This window comes from Mya arenaria, chromosome 17 (assembly GCF_026914265.1).
Source record: "Mya arenaria isolate MELC-2E11 chromosome 17, ASM2691426v1".
Taxonomy (NCBI): Eukaryota; Metazoa; Mollusca; class Bivalvia; order Myida; family Myidae; genus Mya; species Mya arenaria.
The window spans coordinates 4,197,354-4,223,582 of NC_069138.1; the positions used below are offsets into that span (position 1 = coordinate 4,197,354).

The 26,229-nt window shown below is 34.5% G+C and overlaps 1 protein-coding gene across 1 annotated transcript; it reads right to left on the minus strand.

Moving 5' to 3' along the window:
* Positions 1–12,791: 12,791 nt before the first annotated feature.
* LOC128224360 (cell death abnormality protein 1-like) lies at positions 12,792–23,140 on the minus strand. Its single transcript, XM_052934175.1, has 8 exons — positions 23,098–23,140; positions 19,438–19,539; positions 17,749–17,867; positions 16,829–16,958; positions 14,540–14,662; positions 14,022–14,157; positions 13,152–13,279; positions 12,792–12,920 (listed from the first exon to the last, which is right to left on the minus strand). Exons 1-7 carry the CDS (start codon positions 23,138–23,140, stop codon positions 13,237–13,239), a joined length of 696 nt encoding a protein of 231 aa, XP_052790135.1. The 3' UTR covers positions 12,792–12,920; positions 13,152–13,236.
* Between the last annotated feature and the right edge of the window lie 3,089 nt (positions 23,141–26,229).

Sequence of the window (26,229 nt, forward strand, 5' to 3'; positions counted from 1 at the left end):
GAAGAAGCATTAACAACTTATAACAATCTCTTATCTTTATTTAGCAGAGTTTTACTGGATGTAAAAACTAAGCTGCTATTATTTGACATTTTAGTTGTACCAGTTTTGTGTATTTGTCCTCTATATACTGACCTGAGAACTGAATTTAGCCTGAATCGATCTTTTAATGCTATAAATGAATTGTAGCCATCATGTCAAGTAATAACAGTCGGAATATTAGAAATCTTTCAAATTTATATTCAATGCCATGAAGAAGCGTACTGAAGCTCTCGCTATCGTCGCTTCTTGATTTGATGAAATGTATTGCTTTATTTATTGATATCCATATATTTTGTATATAATCGTCAGATATAAATATGTTTAATGGTTCTTCTGTGTGACCATTTGTGTATATATTATATTGTTTTGTGCTTGGCAAAACGCATGTATTTGCTGATTTTGCAAACAAATGAAACCACACTATGGAAACGCTATGATGTGAACACACTTTGAGGTTAACATGACATATACATGACCGATAAAGAAGATTTTGAATATATTTCGATTGTGTGACAATAACAACATTTAATTAGAATGTATTCACTTAACATGTATACATTAAAGCAATCGATTTAATCATACGGTACACACCGGTCAAACAAGTTTTCAAAATCGAGATGTGCACTATTTTAATCAAGCATGGTCAACATTAGTCGTTAATCTAAAACAGGAATTATGGTTCAAGTGAAGTTACTAAGCAGTTAACGCTTCGCAATAGGTATAGCAATCGTGATTTTGCAAGTTGAAAATGTTCGCGAAAGCAGATGTACAATGGTAGAATCCTCAGCCAATTTAGGGTGGCGCGCACAAACTGTCCGAAACCAGCTGCGTAGTAAACATGAACAGCTAATGAGTTGTGTTTGAAACAATGCAATTAGGTTGGATTTCACTGATTCATCCCTTTACCACAATGTACATCATAGTAGGAAATAATATATTAATATTTTATCTATTGCGTTCGTACCAACGGCGGACATTACGAGATATTGAAGCAGATAAAGAAACAATGCATGATATCATGTGAATGATGCTCAGTTGATAACAGTTTAAGTAATGAGTAATTAAGTTGTCAAAATTAATACGAATCTATTTCATTTTAGGTTTTGTCATCTTTTGTTTGAAACTCCGTAAAGGAATTTTTTTATATTGAAAAAGATTGCCGGATTACACATTATACAAGAAAATACATCGAACTTTTAAATAAACTTTATTTTTTTTTTACAAAATACTCTTGTTCATTGTCAAACTATTCTAAATCTACTTATTCTTATTGGTGTATGATAAGGACCAGAATCACATTGTCATGAACTTGTTTGTATAAAATATATATAATAATAAAATTGAAAGACATGGCTTGGTTTAAACCCCCCAGTAAATTAACATTTTACTGACTGTTCCAAGGCGGTACCTAACAATCCGTGATGAACGCATTTAGTTTTTATAGAGTATGAATGCATTGTGTTGTTGGTGGAGATTTTTTGCTTTTGTTTCATGTGTGTGATTTTCTTCGTTTTTGTGTTCTATGTCGTTGGCGTTTACCCCTGTGCGTTTAAAAAGGGGTTTATGTTTAAACTTTTAGCTACTGGGCGAAATTCTGTAGTTTTACATATAAATATTAATTTTGCTGCACCTTTCCGATTCCGTTGAACTTCAAATTGTTTTTAACGTATCGGTAAATATATCAATGTTGCGGCTATGCAACTCTGTTTTAACTAAACCTGGAATTTTCAGCAAGATGAAAACGCCGCATTACCCATATTTTCAATTCGTCAGCTTAGTACTGAAATACTTATCCATAGTGACGAAGGATTGGTTAGTGTTTGCCATCAATTAGCTTTTGTTTTTGTTTCAATTTTAAGGCACTAAATAGGCACAGATTGTTATAAAGATATCATTTTACCTCTTATTTAAGGCCAATAATAACCGTTTCAGGAAAATCAAGTTATTTATCCTCCCCAAAAGAGTTTCCAAAATATATAATGTTGAAATTTTCATTGTTGAAACGTTATAGGGTCAATGATGTTCGATTTTAAACCTTTCATCCAAATGGATGCACTTAACATGACGTGTACATGGCGGTTAGTGAAGATTCTAAAAAAATTCGGTTGTGTTGTGAACGAATACAGGTCAGGTCATGTATTATTTCTAACATCGGTCAAAATAGTCAGCAGCCATATTGGAATTTACGAAAAATAAAATAATTAGAATGCATGATCTGAACATGTATATTAAATAAAAGCAATCGATTCAATTGCGGTATACACGGATCAATCAAGTTTTCAAAATCGAGACGTGCATTATATATCAAAGATGGTAAACAGTAGTCGTAAATCCAAAAGAAGAATAATAGTTCAAGTGAAGTTACTAAGAAATTAGGCCTTCTACGGACTGAGTTCCATCATTTTATTGGTTAATTATCCATTCACCCTTAACATGAACTATTGACACGACATACAGTACATGCACTACTAATACATGCCATCCCTGGCAAATCCACTCAATTGCATTATTGCAGACGGACTGAAAGTTGAAATATAATTAAAATATGCACATAAGTATTAATAAGCTTTCTTTTTAATGAAGCCAAATATATTTCAACATGTGCAAAAGCACCGAAACATTTGCCAAATACCGGTGTATTCCATAAATTTACACGATGAGAAAATATTTTCAACATACAGTGTATTAATTCATTGTTTGTTCCCAGATGGCGTTGTATCAAGAAAGCTAAGGAAAACAGAATATTTAGTAGCAATGGAGTACATAAGCTATACATAATTTTTCTCACTAAAATTAGCTGTTGTCTTTCTTTTTAATATCATTGTATCAGCACTGAGGCTCAGTAATCATTATTACTCCCAGGTCGAAAGCAGGATTCGACATTAACGCTAATGCTATGCAATATATCGATCATGTGCATTTTTGGTATAAAGTGTTTTACACTTTGGTCTAGTCAAGTAATACTTATGTGAAAAATTACAGAAACAAGCTCAGTAGCAAAAAGATTTAACATAAACCCGATTTAATGGCACTGGGTAAACGCCAAAGACATAGAGCACATAAACAAAACAAAAATCACAAACAAGAACTATTATTTATGTGATTTCATATTGGTACAGTGATTTGCCGGAGGTCAGCTGGATTGTCCTGAGCCCGAGGGCGAATGCCAATACAGATGACTGAAGGCAAATAATTAATTGATTAGCATTTTATTAATTGACTATTACGTTTGTTATACCATTTTGATTAAAAACATTTTAATACTTTACTTTATAATTAAAGGTATTGTCCCTTGCTCATTCATCAATTGTGCTTTTCTAGACTGGATTTTGCAGATTTTGGCATGCACCCTTTTACTATTTAGAGTGGCATTGCACCGACTTATGAATAAAGCCGATTACACTATACATTTTAAGGAAGCATATCATTTCTTGGTAATTTCGTTAATCGTTTGCCAACAGTTTTCACTATTGCCGTAAATTTTGTCGTTTTAACATAATTAAATAATTGAAAAAAACGCAACCAATTACTAGATTTAATTCAACTATAATAACAACCCTTACAAAGTGTTCGAAGGATTTAACAGGCTAGTAATTCCAAGTAAGTTTTAAAGAAGGCACCAACTAAATATGAACATGTGACATGAAATACACACACATGCTGTAATATTCAAACAAGTTATAGAAATACTATATGACAAGACACAGAAAATAAATGTGTTTATAATCTAGAAAGTGTATCATCCACAACACTGCATTAGTTTAAACAATATTTTATTACAAAATTTACAGACAGTAGATACAACACATGAATATGATGATTAATGGATTGACGAAAGATGCCTGTTTCGGACAACAATCAATTGCAAGTTTGTAACACGAATTTAAAATGAAATCGCACCAATCATAGTATTAACATTATAACATAAACAAGTAACATTTGATGAAGTAACACTGATATATATTATATAAATTATAAGTAGAATATATGCCACTTGTAAAAACATCTTAATAATTAAGTTCTATGAGTTAGCAACTTCATCAGGATCTACTTTAAATAGTTTCCAATGACGATTCTCTTCACACCGGGTGTAAGTAGCCATCGCCATCAAGCTCGTTATTTGCATCCGATCTGTTTTTCCGCATTTGCGGTTGCAAATAATCATCAGACGTATTCGTTTTCGAATATGTTGTTTCCATTCTACCGACGTGTGAATCTTCGAACTCATTATACAGGTTTGGCAAACGCATTCCAAGAACCTCATACTCATCAATAGTCGCATATTCTACATCGCCAACTTTGCATTCATCACTGTTGGTAAGAACTGGCACTGAGGAACAACTCACAGATTGTGATTCATGCTGCAAAATTGGTTTGTCCCTGAAGGAATAACTTGATTCTGGTATTACATTTGTTAAACACTTGGTGACGTTTATCTCACTTAGCGTCGTTAGTTGGTTGGTCCCTGAAAGAATAACTTGATTCTGGTATTACATTTGTTAAACACTTGATGACGTTTATCTCACTTAGTGTCGTTAGTTGGTTAGTCCTTGAAAGAATAACTTGATTCTGGTATTACATTTGCTAAACACTTGGTGACGTTTATCTCACTTAGCGTCGTTAGTTGGTTGGTCACTGAAAGAATAACTTGATTCTGATATTACATTTGTTCAACACTTGGTGACGTTTATCCCACTTAGCGTCGTTAGTTGGTTGGTCCTTGAAAGAATATCTTGATTCTGGTATTACATTTGTTAAACACTTGGTGACGTTTATCTCACTTAGCGTCGTTATTTGGTTGGTCCCTGAAAGAATAACTTGATTCTGGTATTACATTTGTTAAACAATTGGTGACGTTTATCTCACTTAGCGTCGTAAGTTGTTTGGTCTCTGAAAGAATAACTTGATTCTGGTATTACATTTGTTAAACACTTGGTGACGTTAATTTCACTTAGCGTCGTTAGTTGGTTGGTCCCTGAAAGAATAACTTGATTCTGGTATTACATTTGTTAAACACTTGGTGACGTTTATCTCACTTAGCGTCGTAAGTTGGTTGGTCCCTGAAAGAATAACTTGATTCTGGTATTACATTTGTTAATCACTTGGTGACGTTTATCTCACTAAACGTCGTTAGTTGGTTGTTCCCTGAAAGAATAACTTGATTCTGGTATTACATTTGTTTAACACTTGACGACGTTTATCTCACTTAGCGTCGTTATTTGGTTGGTCCCTGGAAGAATAACTTGATTCTGGTATTACATTTGTTAAACAATTGGTGACGTTTATCTCACTTAGCGTCGTAAGTTGTTTGGTCTCTGAAAGAATAACTTGATTCTGGTATTACATTTGTTAAACACTTGATGACGTTTATCTCACTTAGTGTCGTTAGTTGGTTAGTCCTTGAAAGAATAACTTGATTCTGGTATAACATTTGAGAAACACTTGGTAAAGTTTATCTCACTTAGCGTCGTTAGTTGGTTGGTCCCTGAAAGAATAACTTGATTCTGGAATTACATTTGTTAAACACTTGGTGACGTTTATCTCACTTAGCGTCGTTAGTTGGTTGTTCCCTGAAAGAATGACTTGATTCCGGTATTACATTTGTTAAACACTTGGTGACGTTTATCTCACTTAGCGTCGTTAGTTGGTTGGTCCCTGAAAGAATAACTTGATTCTGGTATTACATTTGTTAACTTGGTGACGTTTATCTCACTTAGCGTCCAAAGGCGGGAACTCCAACATTTATGGACAGCGACATTTTCTTATACAGTATGTGTATCGTGGGCTTTGTGCAAGAAGGTTGTAACTCAATATACAAATGAAAGGAGTAACAACAGCCTTACACTGAGCCCTCGGTGTACTAGCTTGTTACCTTGTATGTTTCTGTACCGTCAATCATTATTATAACACTGTTTTACTAGAAATATAATATGGCTTTGTGTATAAGATTTGTTCTATGCAAATGAAATGCCGATGTCATATTTTTGTTCAATCAAAGTATGTTTGCAATTTGAAATCAAATATAAGCAGAACGTTTGAAAGATAATTCCTTAATTAACGCAGATAGGAAAAAAGTATTGAGTACTTAGCAAATGAAAATCCATCTACTTTCTCTTCTCGTTAACTAATCTCCAAGGACTTACAGGAAGTAGCCCAATACTGATAATAAATAACTCCTCTTCCACAAAACATTCCCCCCACAGAATAATAGAAAACGACGTAAAAAAAGTTTATATTATTACTAGATCAAACGCAACATATTTCATTCCATGGCCCAAAAATATTATAGCACAATTATGTATCACATCATTACTGCTTTCAGTTATCAAGCATTGGTAAAACAGTTAGCACATACGAGATCGTTTATGTGTTGTTTTTTTAAAACTAAGGAAAGGTATCGTTCATTGAAAATCCACAATATTAAAACTATTTATGGTATATTATAGATTTACTAAAACTGATGTATTTGCCGATTGGTATAGCACGCAGCACAAAATCGATTAATCACAACATAACAGATAAGGAAGCAATACTATGTCTACCGTCTGCCACTTTGCCAAGCTTCTTATGGTGATGTAAAGGCAGTAGGTATTTTTTTATGTACTGGTTATATAGTGAGTATATTGAAACGATGTTTGAGATGATTATTATGAATTAGACTAGACAAAACGTATGATTACTCTGTGTTGCCGTTCTTATTTTCTTTAAACTGAATCCCTGTGGATTTATTCATGTGATAAATTAAGACAATCACCTGTTCAATCTACTGACCGTTTTTTTTAAATTATTTAGCTATCGTGTTCTGAATTGGAAAGAAAGGAATGCACGTAGGTTTCTCGTGCAAATCGTGTCCCGTTGCGAAAAACTAACACAATTGAAAGTTGATAGTTGGTTCACACTTGAAAATCACGAAATGGATTGATTATCAAATGCAGATAGAGGTACAGCAATCGTGCTTTTGCAGGCAGATAATTGTCGTAAAAGGAAATGTACAGCGGTAGAATCCTCAGCCTATTTGAGTGGCGCGCACAAACTGTCCAAAATCAACTGCGTAGTAAACACGAACAATTGATTAGTTGTGTTTAAACGATGAAAATTAGTTTGATTTCACTGATTCAACCCTTTGAACACAATGTACAGCGCATCAGAAAATAATCCTTACTATCTTTTATCTATTGCGTTCGTACATAAGGGGGACATTACGAGATATCGACGAAGATAAAAGAACAATGCATGATATCATGTGAATGGTGCTCAGTTGATAACAGTTTAAGTAATGAGTAATTAGTACGTTTCAAGTTGTTTAAATACAATTATCGAATCAACTTCATTTCGAGTATTGATTTATTTTACTTTGTTTCAAACTTCGTCAAAATAATACTTTATATTAATAAGGATGACGTATTACGCATTAAACAAAGAAATACATTGATTTGTTCAGTGAACTTAAAAAACAATGTACACAATAATATTGTTTATGGCCAAACATTTCTTAATCTGCAAATTCTCATTGGTATATGGTAAGGGATAGAACCACATTACCATTGCCATGTTTGTAAAAAATATATACAGTTGAACACCGCTATTCCGAACACCGTTTATCCGACATTATCGCTATTCCTAAATTATTTTTCGGCCCCGATTTTACACCTTCTTAGTTTAACTATTTTTTTTTTGTCTTTATTCCGAAATCTCTATTCCGAAATAATTGCTATTTCGAAGTAAAAATTACGGTCCGATTTGGTTTTTCACACCTGTTTATCAATTCTTATTTCGAACTCGATCGTATCATAGATTTCCACACCATACTGCGAATGCACCCAGGCATCGGCTCAATTATTAAACACTAAACACTAAATTACAACAATTACTTTTGTATAAGAAGATAACTCAAACCGAGTTTATTGTATTAGTTACGTGTAACCGACATTGCAATCTTTACGACTAAGTATTTCACGTCATCTTTAATTCGCAAACGCTGTCATTTGCGGAAAATTGTTAATCTAAAACATCGCTATTCCGAAGTAATTTGTTCGGTCCCTACGATTTCGGATTAAACTGTTCAACTGTATCATGAAATTAAAAGTCATTCTTTAATTTTTATGAACGCTCCAAATCAGTTGAAGATCGCATTGTTATTAACGTGTTAGTAAAAAAACTGTTCAATACAGTTGAAAATCATTTTTGCTGATAGGCCACTTTTGTTATTACTACCTGAAATTTTCAGTAGGATAAAAACTCCGCATTACTCAAATTCTTAATTTCAGCCAAGAACTAAAGTACTTCTTCAAACTGATGAAAGTTCGTGGTTGTTGTCGTTTGTCAGTGTTTGCCATCTAATATATTTTCTTTGATTCCTGAACACTATTTTTATTGAAGAGTTCTTGGAAACTATGCAAACATGAATGGTGACCAATAAACCGATCGAAAAACAAAACAGTGCATTCTTTTTGCGCTATGTCACTTTAAGGATCTCTCGCGTGTAAAAAAAATATCGATAGGAAACTTACCTGGATTTACGATCAATTGAGCCATAATACTACTTCGTACTTGCGTTTGCATTTGTGGTCACGTGACTGTTTCTGTCCATCCCCCGTATCTATTAACCCTTTACATGAATAAATAACACGTCATAATACATTCACTACTTATTCATGGCATCACTGCCAAATCCACTCAATTTCATCATTGCAGACGGAATAAAAGTATAGATATAATTGAAAAATGCACATAAGTATTCATAAGCTTTCTTTCGTCATGAAGACAAATATATATACACTTTACCAACGCACCGCAATTTTTGGACCTAAAATTCCGGAGTATTCCACAACATTACCACGGTAATTATATACTTACAGCAGACTGCGTACTGTTTCATAGTGTGTGCTCTAATGCGCGTCGCATAGAAAGAGATAATGAAGAAAATATTATAATTTATAACGATGGATTACATAAGCCATGCATAACTTATTTCACTGAAATTAATTGTTGCCTAACTGTTGAATGTCAGTATATTTGCACCTAGACTCAGAAATCTTTATTACTCCCAGATCAACAGCAGGGTTTGATATTAACGCTCAATGCTATGCAATATATCGCTCATTTGCATTATCGGTATAAGGTGTTTTACACTTTGGTCTAGTTTATGGTTTAGTAATACTTATGTTAAAAAACTACAGAAACAAGCTCAGTAGCAAAAAGGTTAAACATATACCCGATTTAATGGTACTGGGTAAACGACATAGAACACAAAAACAAACAAAATATCACAAACAAGAAACATGGAAGAACAGCACAAAACTCCACAAACAGCACAGTGCATACATACTATATATAAAAAAACTTGGTATGTTTATCAAGGATTGTTAGGTACAGTCTTGGTACTTTCAACTTGTCAAGCTCTCAAAACTTCAACGTCGATCCCTGAGCAGTTGATAATAAAAACAAATCAAATTATAAGACTATGTCTAATAACATAGTGTTATTGTGCATAATATATAAAAAGTTGATAATATAAATACAAAGTTATTATTATGTGATTTCATATTGGCATAGTTATTTGTCGGAGGTTAGCTGTATTGTCTTGAGCCCGAGAGCAAATGGCAATACACATGACTGAAGGCAAATAACTCGGCCAATATTAAATCAATTAATTGATTAGCATTTTATTAATTGACTATTACGTATGTTATAACATTTTGATTAACAACATTCTAATACTTTACCTTATTATTAAAGCTTTTGTCTCTTGCTCATTCATCGATTGTGCTTTTCTAGACTTGATTTTGCAGATTTTGGCATGCATCCTTTTACTATTTATATTTGCATTGCACCGACTTATGAATAAAGCCGATTACACTAAACATTCTTGGTTACTTCGTTAATCGTTTGCCAAGGGTTTAAAAACTGTTTTCACCATTGCGTATGTTTTGTCGTTTTAACATAATTAAATAATTGGAAAAAAAATATGTTTAATACAACTATAATAACAACTCTTACAAAGTGTTCGAAGGATTTAACAGGCTAGTAATTCCAAGTAAGTTTTAAAGTAGGCACACAACTAAATATGAGCATGTGACATGAAATAAACACACATGCTGTAATATTCAAACATGTTATAGAAATACTATATGACAAGACACAGAAAATAAATGTGTTTGTAATCTAGAAACTGTATCATCCACAACACTGCATTAGTTTAAACAATATTTTATTACAAAATTTACAGACAATAGGTACAACACATGAATATGATGATTAATGGATTGACGAAAGATACCTGCTCTGAAAAACAATCAATAGTAAGTTTATAACACGAATTTAAAATGAAATCGCATCAATCATAGTATTAACATTATAACACAAACAAGTAACAGTTGATAAAGTAACACGGCAATTTATTGTATAAACTATCAGTAGAATATATGCCAGTTGTAAAAACTTTTTATTTATTAAGTTCTATGAGTTAGCAACTTCATCAGGATCTAATTTACATTTGTTTAACACTTGGTGACGTTTATCTCACTTAGCGTCGTTAGTTGGTTGGTCCCTGAAAGAATAACTTGATTCTGGTATTACATTTGTTAAACACTTGGTGTCGTTTATCTCACTTAGCGTCGTTAGTTGGTTGGTCCCTGAAAGAATAACTTGATTCCGGTATTACATTTGTTAAACACTTGGTGACGTTTATCTCACTTAGCGTCGTTAGTTGGTTGGTCCCTGAAAGAATAACTTGATTCCGGTATTACACTTGTTAAACACTTGGTGACGTTCATCTCACTTAGCGTCGTTAGTTTGTTGGTCCCTAAAAGAATAACTTGATTCCGGTATTACATTTGTTAAACACTTGGTGACGTTTATCTCACTTAGCGTCCAAAGGCGGGAACTCTAACATTTATTGACCGCGACATTCTTTTTATACAGTATGTGTATCGTGGGCTTTGTGCAAGAAGGTTGTAACTCAATATACAAATGAAAGGAGTAACAACAGCCTTACACTGAGCCCTCGGTGTACTAGCTTGTTACCTTGTATTTTTCTGTATCTTCAATCATTATTATAACACTGTTTTACCAGAAAAATAATATGGCTTTGTGTATAAGATTTGTTCTATGCAAATGGAATGCCGATGTCATATTTTTGTTCAATCAAAGTTTGTTTGCAATTTGAGATCAAATATAAGCAGAACGTTTGAAAGATAATTCCTTAATTTACGCAGATAGGGGAAAAGTATTGAGTACTTAACTAATGAAAATCCATCTACCTTCTCTTCCCGTAAACCAATCACCAAGGACTGACAGGAATGAGCCTATATGCAATACTGATAATACCCACCACCGCAGGATAAATGGAATAAGTCAATATGAAATATTCAAAAGATCTCACCTATCTCCTATTCCCCCAAACCCATTACTACGGCATGACAGAAATAAGCCCCGTGGCATATTGATTAGAAATCATCTACCTCCTCTTTCCCCCACCCAGGAATGACAGAAATAAGCAACCTACCTCCACTTCCTGTCACAACAGAAAGCCAGAATTGTGATAATAAGCAGGGCTCCAAAACATCCCGCAGCGATACCTGATATCAAACAAGTTTTAAATGGCACTTGCTAAAATAATAAACATTTATTATGTTAATGTAATAAATGTGAAAAACCAATATTGATAATAAATTAAATGGCTTAAATTAAACACGTTTTAGGGGTTCATTAGGTGTTCGATCATTAGTTGATTTCAGTTTCAGCTAGCTCGTTTGGTTATATGATTGAAGCACAGGAATAACGTTCAAGTCCTTTTCCTTGGTTAGGGATGGAACAAACAGCCGCTTGTGTGAGAGGAAGACACCATAACCAATTGCCCACTCTCACCCTGTCTAGATATTGACGCATTGTGGGCTGCACAAACACATTTCGTATCATGTGTTTACACTGTTTTACGTATTTATTCCATGAAAGTACATTGAAACAACCTTCGTATTACATATATCATCGTAAGGACGGTTGAGATAGCTGAACGCTAAAGTTATGATATCTTTTTTTGTCGTTATTTTACGCTAAAATTCAATCAGGCCTACCTTAAATGTGTAATGACAAAAAAGAAAATAGATATTAAGATAACTTCTTATTCTTACCTATGATAACTTCGATAGAAAGTTCGTCAGTAGGTTCGGCTGTAGTCGCTAAAATGACAACACACAACTTTCAATTACATTTGGCATGTTAATATTAAATAAATTAGGCTTCAAATAAGACTTCTGACATAACCAGGTCCAATTATTATTATCAATGAACACAGCTACATAAAATGTTGGCTTTATTTATCAGAAATGATAAATAAAAAGAATGGAATTGATTGTTTTCAGGTAGCTAGATCCCTTTTTTGTCCACTTTTTATTAAACAAAAACAAACACAAATTACAAAAATAAATCATATTTTGTGCATCAGTTGAAATGCTGCATAGACAATTGAAACCTGCACCAAACATCAAAAACATATAAAAACAGGCATTTGAACATCCATGATGCATATACAAATGCTGTTGATTGCAAACGGATAAATTACAACTGGTATTTTAATAGGTAACCAATATCTTTATCAAAATTATATCATGTTCATTTAATTTTAACATTTATTATGTTGGGATCACATTTTACTATACATAATTAATAATATTCAAGCATTGTAAACTGCATAAAAAATAAATACCACTAACCATCACACTTTCCGCTAGGCTGGATACATGACCCGTCGTTGCATGTACTCTTACAGTCGGAAGTACATTTAGACCCATATTTCCCATCCGTACAAGCACTGGTACACTCTCTGCTTACACTGCTACAACGGGACTCAAAGCAGGTTGAGGAGCACCATGTGCACTTTCCTGTTATTATGTATTGATTACGTCATTTACATAGAATGTTCTTCTCTTAAATCGTTCTCATTTCTCCGTACATAAAATGCAGAACATTGTGGTAAGTATAATTTAACTATGGTTACTGCTTTATGACACTTTATTAATAACAAACATTACCGCTGGTTCGTTCACACTCCACGCAGTCTGTGGGACATCTGGTTTGACACATGCTGCCATAGTAACCGAAAACACACTTACTGGAACATATACCCGAGGAGGCCTCACATTTTTCAAGGAGGCAGGTATCACACACCCGGCCACACTGGGCGCCGTAATATCCGGCCTAACATCCGCTACTGCAGGAACCGTCCTTGGCGCAGGTTAGACTGAAAATGATGTTAAACTAAAAAAAACAACATAAAAATAATCATTCGAGTTTTCACATAAAAAAATGATGTTAGATCGCTGAAGTACGTCCCTGATTTCCAAGGGTTCATAAATATAAATCCTTTGTCGGAACTATCCGGCAAAACGTATCTGTTTGATTGTATTTAAAATTTAATAGTTTTTCAGTCCACAAGTCCGAATGTTATACCTTTGTGCAACGTCTTAACAAGAGAGATATGTAAGTCAAATGTTTTTATTTATTTACGGCATTCAAAACATATTTGACGTAGATGGAGGTCTGGGCCGAATGTCACAACATTAACTATATTCTATGTATGAAAACAAGGAGTTTAAGATGTTCTACCGTGTATACTGTTATTTCAAAGATATTAGCTTGATTTGATGTTATTTTTACCATTTAGATACTGACACCTCAGTCCCTTACCCGATACACCCCACGCTTTACTGCTTCAAACCCATCTCACCACTCAAGTTTTGATGCATACTTGAATCACATAATCCATACATCCCATGCCAAATTGCTCCAAAAACCTCACACCACTGTACTTTTTAGACAATTGAGTCACTTACCCGTTACATCTCACGATATACTACAATGAACACTGGACTCCACTGTTGTTAGTCTTAAAAGCTTCAGTCAATGTCCTGAGAACTCTGATTCTACATTCCTTCGTGGATATCACACTACTGTAGCATGTTTTAAACGTTTCATTCACTTACCCTAGACATCCCACGCTACAATGCTCAGAACACAGCTCTCCACTGAAACCGGGTTTACATACACAGGTTCCCTTATTTTGCTCACATGTCATCGTCCCTGCCTGGATACACTGGCACACCTCAGTGCAGTTGACGCCTGAACCGTGGGATAAAGGAATAAGTTATGATTTTAACAATATTCTGTTAATCGTTTTGTGTTTGTTCGTGTACTCAAGCATGTTGAGATAGGGTTTTAACCAGACGTATTATTATCACGTATTTTCTTTACATGCGTAATAATAGTGGTTGACAATAATGTAATATATAATGATCTAATGCATACTATATGAACCTTCAACAGCTACGCTGGAGTGTTTACAACCATCGATTTCTTCTATGGCACATGTTGTTTTTACTTCAACTATTTACAATAGGCCTCCCCACCGCCCGACAAACTTACTATATGAAGATTCCAATATACCCTTATTAAGCCTGTGGATTTACATCATTCATACTGATATAAACATTAAGACACTTACCATAGTAATTTGGTAGACACCCGGAGTCACACGTGCCCAGCTGATGGTCACATGTGTTATTTAAACATGAATTTCCGGGGCACCGGCTCTCACACGTGGTACCGTACCAACCCGCCTCACACTCTGTACTCACAGGACAAGAAATATAGTATTAATTGACGTTTAGTGACGTCGGAATAGGTAAATGATAATCTACACATCCAAACCAATCTTTACGTTGGAATAAACACAGTATATACAGTACCATATGTATACACTTTGACATTTATAGGACTTCATGTACACACTTTGACATAAACGTACTACATGTACACACTTTGACATATACACTACTACATGTAACCACCTTGACATAAGCACTACTACAGGTACACACTTTGGAATAAACAATACTACATGTACATACTTTGACGTACAAATTACTACATGTACACTTTGCTTTATCATCTACTTGTTAGAACCAAATAACAAGCAATGTTTTACTGATAGAAAAGCAAACTAAAAAGCAATGTTGTACTGATAGTAACGCCAACTAAGATAAATGTTGTACTGATAGAAAAGCTAATTAAGAAGCAATGTTGTAATGATAGTAAAGCTAACTAAGAAGCAACGTTGTACTGATAGTAAAACCAAGTAAGAAGCGATGTTGTACAGATAGTAAAGCCAACTAAGCAGCAATGTTGTACTGATAGTAAAGCTAACTAAGAAGCGATGTTGTACTGATAGTAAAACCAAGTAAGAAACAATGTTGTACTGAAAGTAAAACCAAGTAAGAGGCGATGTTGTACAGATAGTAAAGCCAATGTTGTACTGATAGTAAAGCTAACTAAGAAGCAATGTTGTACTGATAGTAAAACCAAGTAAGAAGCAATGTTGTACTGATAGTAAAACCAAGTAAGAAGCAATGTTGTACTGAAAGTAAAACCAAGTAAAAAGCAATGTTGTACTGATAGTAAAACCAAGTAAGAAGCAATGTTGTACTGATAGTAAAACCAAGTAAGAAGCAATGTTGTACTGAAAGTAAAACCAAGTAAGAAGCAATGTTGTACTGATAGTTAAACCAAGTAAGAAGCAATGTTGTACTGATAGTAAAACCAAGTAAGAAGCAATGTTGTAATGATAGTAAAGCCAAGTAAGAAGCAATGTTGTACTGATAGTTAAACCAAGTAAGAAGCAATGTTGTACTGATAGTTAAACCAAGTAAGAAGCAATGTTGTAATGATAGTAAAGCCAAGTAAGAAGCAATGTTGTACTGATAGTAAAACCAAGTAAGAAGCAATGTTGTACTGATAGTAAAACCAAGTAAGAAGCAATGTTGTACTGATAGTAAAACCAAGTAAGAAGCAATGTTGTACTGATAGTAAAACCAAGTAAGAAGCAATGTTGTACTGAAAGTAAAACCAAGTAAGAAGCAATGTTGTACTGATAGTAAAAACAAGTAAGAAGCAATGTTGTAATGATAGTAAAGCCAAGTAAGAAGCAATGTTGTACTGATAGTAAAACCAGCTAAGAAGCAATGTTGTACTTATATTAAAATCAGCCTAGACGCAATATTGTACTGCTAGCTGAGCTAACCTAGAATCAATGTTTCTCTGATTGCAAAGCTAAGGTAGAATCATATTGTACTGAAAATAAAGCCAACTAAGAAGCAATGCTTTACTGGTAGTTAAGCCAACTAAGAAGCAATGTTGTACTGATGGTATAGCTAACTCTGAGCAATGTTGTACTGATAGCAAAGTCAACTAAGCGGCAATGTTGTACTGATAGTAAAGCCAATTAAGCAGCAATGTTGTACAGATATTAAAATCCAACTAAGAAACAATGTTTTACTGACAGTAAAGCCTGCTTAGTAGCAATGCTATATAGATATTAAAGCTTGCTAAGAATAAACTTGTTACTGATAGAGATACAAGGTTGTAATTAAGGCAAAAACTAACTAAAATGTAAGGTTGTTCACAGCTGAAAGATAATAATCCAACCTGCAAATGTATAGATTTCCCTTTCCATTGGAGTTATCAATCAAACGCAACCTCTCTTACACACGGATGTCTAAATTTTACTCGAAACATGTCTGAATGATTTTGGATTGTTTGAAATCATACATTGATAACAATACTTTTGCTTTCTTGGACCTGTCAGTGAGTGCTTCAGTTTTAAAATTAACACGAGTTCTTCTTTATAGGCTTATAAGTCTACTCGATTTTAAATTGGTGTGGACTTGTATGCTCTCTGTTCAATAGAAAAACAACAACAATTCAGGTGTTTTTTTTCAATGTTACAAACTGTCACCTCCGGTGTACTGGTCACACCCCTGGTTGATACAGCATTGTGTGAGATCGTCGTTCAGGTATTTGTTGTTGGCACACTTGGTACACATTACCGCCCCGTCTGGAGTCACCTCGTAACACGTGGCACAATGCTGAAACACGTCGAAAATTATGTTTAATAACTTGCCAGGTGACAAAAACAATAGGCAACCGATGTATTCGGCTTGACACGTAACACAAAACTTAAAACGTGCCGTATATGTAAATGGTTCGAACACATTGACACATTGCACTAGTTATACATCGTGTTATCTGTTATCGATTAAACCATTTGACACGAGTCACAGCAAATGGAAATGGAAGGTATATTTTCGGCTTCCGTTGATGTGAAGATAACTAGATGTGTCTCCCTTAACGTTTAGCACATGGGCATATAACACTATGACTAATCTGAACTGTTTTCATTGTTCGGATTACTTGATGATTTGGATTTGTTTTCTCTGAAACCGAACGCTGTCAGTTTCGACTGCATCGACATTTTGGATGCTTACGGAATTCCCGTGTGTGGATTGGTTACATTGTTTCGTTGTTTATCATTCATTTAGCCAAGCGTAAAAAGTTATAACCTGTCTACATTGTAATGACGTCACCGAGCAGAATCTGTGGTTTAGCCAATCGATGGGAGTAGAAAGAAATTGTCATGTCTATTTTTAGAACGCAGTGTGGGATTCCAACGACATTAATATTTGTCCCCATGATTTTCGGATGCGCGCGATCTCGTACCGGGTGAAAAATGTATGCGTGGTTTTGGTTTTTTTGCGTGATTGACGTAATATTTTACGTGAGTGGGAACTCTGATATATATTGATCGACAGAAGGTGATTGTCATAATATTGGACATATTCATTGCAATTTCATTTCGCCAGTGCAGCAAGCCCGTACCGTTATTTTGTCTGTACACCTGTGGCATTTACGGCCGTAGAAGCCGAGTTGACACCCATTATAGAAGCAGTTCTCGTTTTCCAAACACACAGGATATCCGTATTGGTCACTTTTGCATCCTGAAAATATAACATCCTACATGTGACAGAACATCTATCAAATCTAATGTACTGTGAATGTAGCTTCTGATAAAAAACAACATGGTTTGTGGGCACCGATAACAAAACCTACCAAGACAACATCAATATAATCCCACTGTAAATCAGAAAAAAACGATAGATACACATCTAAGCGCACACTTATAGCACTTCAATACACTCTTTAATTTCACAACATCTTGTAAATACACGGTAAAGACAATCTACTGCTACTGTTTTCAAATCATAACCCTTTCCTCCTTCTAAGCAAGTCGTCCCCATACCGCTGCACAATCTACTGATACTGTTTTCAAATCATAACCCTTTCCCCCCCTTTTAAGCAAATCGTCCTCATACCGCTGCTACAACATTGCATTCATTCAGCGTAGGAATTGTCACCACGATCCGCAAAGCCATTATAAAAATATATATATTCTACTGTTACAGCTCAGCGTTGGTTAACTGTTGAAACGGTATGCTAATATTGGAACGCATACACTGCATTATTACCGTTCAGTCTCATCAACCAAGTATACGAATATACACATACCAATGCATCAGCGGAGGATTCGTTCAGGGCCATCATATCAGTATACGGATATACACATACCAATGCATCAGCGGAGGATTCATTCAGTCCCATCATACCAGTATACGGATAAACACATACCAATGCATCAGCGGAGGATTCGTTCAGTGCCATCATACCAGTATACGGATATACACATACCAATGCATCAGCGGAGGATTCGTTCAGTGCCATCATATCAGTATACGGATATACACATACCAATGCATCAGCGGAGGATTCGTTCAGTGCAATCATATCAGTATACGGATATACACATACCAATGCATCAGCGGAGGATTCGTTCAGTGCCATCATATCAGTATACGGATAAACACATACCAATGCATCAGCGGAGGATTCGTTCAGTGCCATCATACCAGTATATGGATATATACATACCAATGCATCAGCGGAGGATTCGTCCAGTGCCATCATACCAGTTTACCGATATACACATACCAATGCATCAGCGGAGGATTCGTTCAGTGCCATCATACCAGTATACGGATATACACATACTAATGCTGCAACACAGGTTTCGTGAAGTACAATCAAACCATTAAACAGATACAAACATACCAATGCTGCAGCACAGATGTCCCCAAACATCACTCTGTGATGACAGTATAACCCACTCCACCAAGACAATTTAAGAATTCCTTTTACCACCGCTACACTTACCGTGCGCCACCCTGTCAAAATAAGAACGTCTCCTACCATTTCTACACTTAAATCCCGCCCAGCAAAGCTAGTAAAGAAATGCCCACATCATACTACCTTACTCAGAAACCCCGCGCAACAAACAAACTTAAAATGCCACTTATCAATTTTGATTTGAAACCCCGCGCCACCAAGCAAAACAGCTACCCACACCACCTTTGTAAAAGTATTATTACACATACCAATGCTAAAGAACAGCTTTCGTTTACACAATAATCCGTTATCCAAACCATTCCAGCCAATATGAAAATACACACATACCAATGCTGCAGCAGAGCGTGCGTTGAAAGTTGAAACTGTACCCGTCCGCGCACTGCTCGCATATCCCATCAGTACACATCCCGCAGTTGAGGATTACACACGCTGATAAACATGAACACATTGATCAATAACATAATGACACAGATAAAACAACATTGTCCTGTTTAACCTCGATGTTAGGTGAGAAATGTAACAGCATTTGCTCGCCATATTCGTTTCTTACGTTAAGGTTGTTTCCACCTGATTGATTTCTTCATCAGTTTAGTGACCCATGTCCCTAAATGGCAAAGCCCGGTGAACTTATATATATATGCACATGTATAAATATTTGTTGATAATATGAATACGCGTTTTCGATTAAAGATTAACAATCATGAACAAAGGTTAGTATATTCATACATATACACCATGCTTGTGTTAGATCAAGCATTGTCTTAAACGCCTTCCACAATGTTAAAAAAGGAAGGCCAAACATTAAAATGTTTGAAAAGTTCATTTTTAATAAGGTTCTCGGGGCAAAACTTTTTCAGGAGTTTTGGGTTCGAAAAACATTTGCATTTTTTTCTGAAAAGTATGTCGACAATATAAATATTTTCTTGATTTCAAAATGCTCAAGACTACCTTATCAACAATGCCGTGCGGATTCTTAATGAAAAACAATAAAAAAAGATGTTTAAGAAAATACTGCAAATTTATCGACTTATTCATCTACTGGTTACAAAAAATAATGCAAATTTCTTTCTTTAAATACATAGATTCACCACCAAGCCGTAATGCATTGTTGATTGGGTAGTCTTAACAATTGTGACACAAAAACAAAGTGTTTGGAATAAAGATTTTTCCGTAAAAATGTTAATGCTTTTTTTATTGAAATCTGATAATATACAATATCTCAAATCCTCACTACACCTACACATATTGCAACGGATGTATGTATTATGCTGGCTAAATATTGAACCTAAAAACAACACTACTTTGTTGGTCCTTCAAACTAACTTTCGCACTGTGAAAGGCCCTAAATCTGCTTTAATAATAGTTTCGTCAAATCAGAAGTGACTGCTAGCTATAAAGATATCAATCAATATATTAGTTTAAACGTACACAAATCACATTCTATTTCGCAATTTTGGTATTGATATGAATAGGATTGTTTTGTTTACTCATTTGTTTTGTATTACACAAATAAATGAAGGTTTTATTAGCAGTAATTGATTTGTGTAACAGGTTGTATCATGTATTGCACACAAATATATTTCATTTCGTATTAGGTATCACTATGTAAACTTTTTTTTTCAATATCTTCGTCCATGTAATATATTATTATGTATTTACACCTCAGCTTCCATTCCTGAAATAAACTCATCTATTTATGCAGTTTTTCCTATAGATGTTGACCTTATATATAACATACCTTAGTATATGTGTTTTGAAAACCATATAAAAAAAGTCAAACACAAAGTATTATTCACTTATTAAAATGATGATTTGTTATGTATGTTTTTTTCTCTCTGTCTTTTGGAAAACAAAAGCAGAAACCAGTCCGTATATACCAAATATGGCTCCAAGTAAGATAACGCATTTGCCATTTAGTTTACCACTTCATTGTCTTATTAAATTGCAATTCAATTAAATATGATAACCATTTAAAGATTCACTCTTAGTAAGGCGACACTCGCGTTCAGAGTATTATATTATATTCATTAATTCAATCGTTCATTCCTTCAATTATTAGAAAGGCGACACTCGCTTTCAAAGTATTATATTATATTCATTCATTCAATCGTTCATTCCTTCAATTATTATTATCTTTTCATGAGTAACTTGACGAGGTTTACACGAACAAAGCAAACGTTTATAGATTCAAAAAACGTTTGGATAATACATTGTTTTTTCTGAAAAGACTTAACTTAAAAACTTAAATTTCGCATATATTTATCGTATTTATGTCAATACATCACAATGCACATTTTGCACAAACACTTCACCAATAAACGAATTTTGTCTTATATTTATTGTTCATAAGAGAGAAATCTAAAGACCAGAACGACAGACATAAAACGGCTCTAACAGATATTTATATTGTGTATTGTGTGTACTTAACCATTTGAAACTATATATAAAAGCGTCTATACATCAAAACACTGCTTTACCAGCTCAATCATTGTAATAGTTTATGTAGGGCAAAATATTAACTGATCTTAAACCAAGCCTGTTATTTGATGATCGGACTTGTTACAAGTCTATTCTAGAAAGTAAATATCCAGAACCATGGATTTAAAACAGTTATTGTATAGAAGTATCATAAGTGAAAACTAATAATGAGACCATGGCCCGTCTCTCAACCATAGTATTGTTGACTCGAGCACTTAATTGAGCACATTCTCATGATATCACAATTGACTGGTTTCTACCCAGGAATTCCAGTGCGTAAATATATTACTTTATAGCAATAAAATCAGGCATCAATAAGTTAATGTAAACTAAGCCAATCGCATCAGTGGAACTATACTTACATTGAGCATTTACCGCTTGAAATAATTCCAGTATCATTAAGACACCGATACAAAAATAAGTACGCTCCATATTGTCAATGGTGAATTACTTTCCAACGATTTAAACTATACAATAACTCCTATCGTTTTTAAACTGCAAATGTTAAACGAACAAAATATGTAAAATTTATATTGAAAATGTACGTAATTCCGAAATTGTCACATGCATAGGACACACTTACTCCTTTCAAAACCTTATTATAAATTGTTCTGTCTTATGGAACATGCAGCATAAATGCGTACGGACATCGGTAATAATCAAACTGAACTCTTACACGGAAAATGTTCAGCCAAAATAATTTCAAAACAGCACTATACTAAACTGAAGATTATAAATAACCCATCAACGGTGTATTCGAAGCCAATAATCTCTATATGGTATCGCCCTGTACGTCGGGAAGACGCGATAGAGTCTGCAAATCTTTGGGTCTACGAGAGCGAATCAATTGACTCATTTACCTGATGAAGGTTTATATAAGGTAACGATCATTCCTACACCCGATAAAGAGGGTTAAAGCATTAAACTCTTAAAGTATTTCGGCTATACTACAATGTATGTTTACGAAGGCATCAAATGTTATCCAATAAAGGATAATTTAAGTGTTTAAATATCTTTCATTACTTTTTGCAACAATTTCTGAATACTGAGGACGATTTAAACATTTTAGACGTGTAGTATGCGAAAATCAAAATTTAGTTGAACGTAACCACTATAATCGACAATGATTATTATGTCCATACGTAACGATATCTGAAAGGTTTTACAACACAGACCAAACCCAATTAATCCCCATAATTGTCCAAATAAATATGATAGATACAATAAGCATACTTTATACAAAAATGGAACATTTTAGATTAATATTAATCAATCCACTATGCGGCTCCATGCAGAAGAGGCGCACGTTTTAGGACGCACGCCCAAAATGTGCTCCCTCTAGCATACATTGTTGATCTTGTCTTGTATTTACTTTTGCTACAGGTAGAAAAACCTTTTAATCACAACTTCTCGGCATTTAAATATTTGGTTTATTCATATTTTTTTTGGATTTTAAGTTTTATCTGTCACCATGCATCGTCAATATGTAATGACTTTACCAAAGCTCACCACACGTGCTCCTCTCCTCCATGCGTACCGAACATTCCTTCATGTTTTACCCGAATCCTTCATTACAAGTGTATTTTAAGCTTTGGAAGATTCTGTGAATAAGATCTGCTTACTGCGCACCATCGTCTTGAGTCCAGAGTACTTTCTAGAAAAGTAATGAAATCTGCCTATCAGGGGAGGTAGAGTAGGGAGCAGATGTGACTCAATTAAGCAAGAGATAGGTTTTGCATAAAAAATAAAACGTGTACCAATGGGGAACATTGGTTGAACTGTGAATGAAATAACAAAACTTTTGAGCTAGGTGAAATGTAATACTTATTCGATTCTTTCAAATAAGAAAACTTCAAACTTTTTGTTAATTCAGTTAAAATATTCGGCAAGTACACTGAGTTGTAATCGTGACTTCAACTTGTTATATGTTAGAGAATCGTACAAAAGATATTAGTTTTACAACACCTGATGAATTATTGATTATAATGTCATTTCTTTTTGCTGGTCCCAGTTTGACCCTACCCCTTGCCAAAATAAACGGACACTGCCTCTTTCTGTTCACTTTTGCTTAAACTGACATTCAAATATTACATACATATAACAATTGGCCGATTCTGAGACAGGCATTCTTATTGCTGCTTACAATACTCCTTTCTAAAAAAAGAACTTGGATTAAGGTAAGTTCTTGATTAAAATATACTTGTAAGGCCGACTTTAGGAACCAGGAAATGTCATTTGAGTTTTTGAACTAGCCTTTATTCCGCATTATATTAAATACCTATTATTACATAAAATGTGTGTTTTCGGTCCGTTATCGTAGTGTGTTAGAACGCAAAACCCGGGCGTTATCGGTAGATGACGTGCATTATCCAGTAAATTCACGTGCCGTTAATACCCGGCTTTTTGTTTTACATGAGCGCTATCAGGGCCCGCATCATAACAATGGAGGCTGACCGAAAGTGGGTCAATGATGCAAACCTTTGCATAAAACATATTTCAGTATATATAGCTGTATACAAATATAACAAAAATTAATTAAACCACATGTAACTTACATTTTTACTTCTGAGTTGTCTTTTCCTGGCAACTTGTGTTTATTAGATAGTACTTTCTACAGTTGTTTTGACTATTTGTTTGCCTTAAAAGCACTAAATTAAGTCTAAAACCTCCAGACTTTATTTATTTATGTCGATTTCATTCAGAACAAACAACTTATATGGACATGATTTCATTACATCGTGTGCAATGAACAATTAGTTTTCAAATATTTTTTCTCTGATGCTGAAGATGCTGTACATTTTATCCAGAACATTTTAACAAATTTGTCTGATTTAAATTAGTTGCCAAAACATATAAATGTTAATGTAAAAATATATCGGTAATTAATCGATTACCCGATAGGTATTGTGTGTAAATAATCCAAGTTATCCAGAAAATTCCTAAAAAAACACTTTCCAATCAAACGAGCACTAAAACAAATAGCGTCGAAACGAAAATGCTACTGTCGAGTTATGTTGCGGCCTTAATCAAGCCTAATGTAAAACTTTTTCAATGACATCACTCGTGACGTCACACAAGTACCTGTTATGGAGGTTATTTTGAACGAACTGTTTTTGCATTTTCGTGACATTTAACAGCTTTTTTTAACACAAAACATACTCATGGTAAGTAATTTTATGCAATAATAGCGTTAATACACCCTTTTTTCGGTCGTTACCATCTGCAACGGCCCTTAAAATAGTTTACAACCCTCGTCCTGCGCACTCGGGCTGTAAACCATTTTGCAGGCCTTTAAAGATGGTAACGACCTCAAAAAAGTGTATCAACCCTATATTACCTCTATCTCTGTGTTAACAGTTGCCCCTATTACTAATGAGAACTAGCCTTTATCCTGCTTGATATTAAATACCTAGGACCTCTATTTCTGTGTTAACAGTTGCCCCTATGACTAACGAGAACTAGCCTTTATTCCGCTTGTGTATAGATATGCAATACCTAGTACCTCTATTTTTATGTTCACAGCTACCCATTTTACTAACGAGAACTAGCCTTTATTCCGCTTGATATCGAATACCTAGGACCTCTATCTCTGTGTTAACAGTTGCCCCTATGACTAGCGAGAACTAGCCTTTATTCCGCTTGTGTATAGATATGCAATACCTAGTACCTCTATTTTTATGCTCACAGTTACCCCTTTTACTAACGATAACTAGCCTTTATGCCGCTTGATATCGAATACCTAGGACCTCTATCTCTGTGTTAACAGTTGCCCCTATGACTGACGAGAACTAGCCTTTATTCCGCTTGTGTATAGATATGCAATACCTAGTACCTCTATTTGTGGGTTCACAGTTACCTCTTTACTAACGAGAACTAGCCTTCATTCCGCTTGATATCGAATACCTAGGACCTCTATCTCTGTGTTTACAGTTGCCCCAGTTATTAACAAGAACGACCGAAAGTCGTCACGTTTATAATACTATTGTCATATTATCGTTGGCATTAGATAATAAAATGTTGATTCCTGGTGAACCTCGATAATGTTGGCACCATTTGCAAGAGCTCGATGATAGAAAATTTGTGTAATAAATGACCGAAAGAATCATCATGTTTTTTTTTACTTGTTTTTTTTTGAATTGACAGTAGACATGTGCGATGATATATTTAGCGTTCTTTTTAGATAAAACATATTGTTATAATTATCTGCTTTATATAACGTAACATGTTATGCTATGTATAGTCATTAACGCAAACATAATTGTAAGACAAATCCTGTAGTTATTTTTTAAATTTATTTTCCAATTTTTCAGCCTATTTGTAAATTTATTTCTTATAAAATGTAAAATACTATTTCATGTTTATACATGTACTGGCTCATTTCGAAGGCAATGATTGTAGTCATATCAGGTGGTTTATTTTTTCATTCAATTTGCACAGATTTCCGAATACTACTGGTTGTTGGATTTCTCAAATTCCCTCCACAAATCCGTATACGAATCTCATTCATTTCAGCACCCAAGATGGCGCCATACTCGCGCTGGAGTCTAAATACTGCACGAACGCACGTAACCCAGGAAGCAATCTTTAATTGATAATAATACATAATACATAATAGCCTCATTTTTATCTTTATTATCCGTT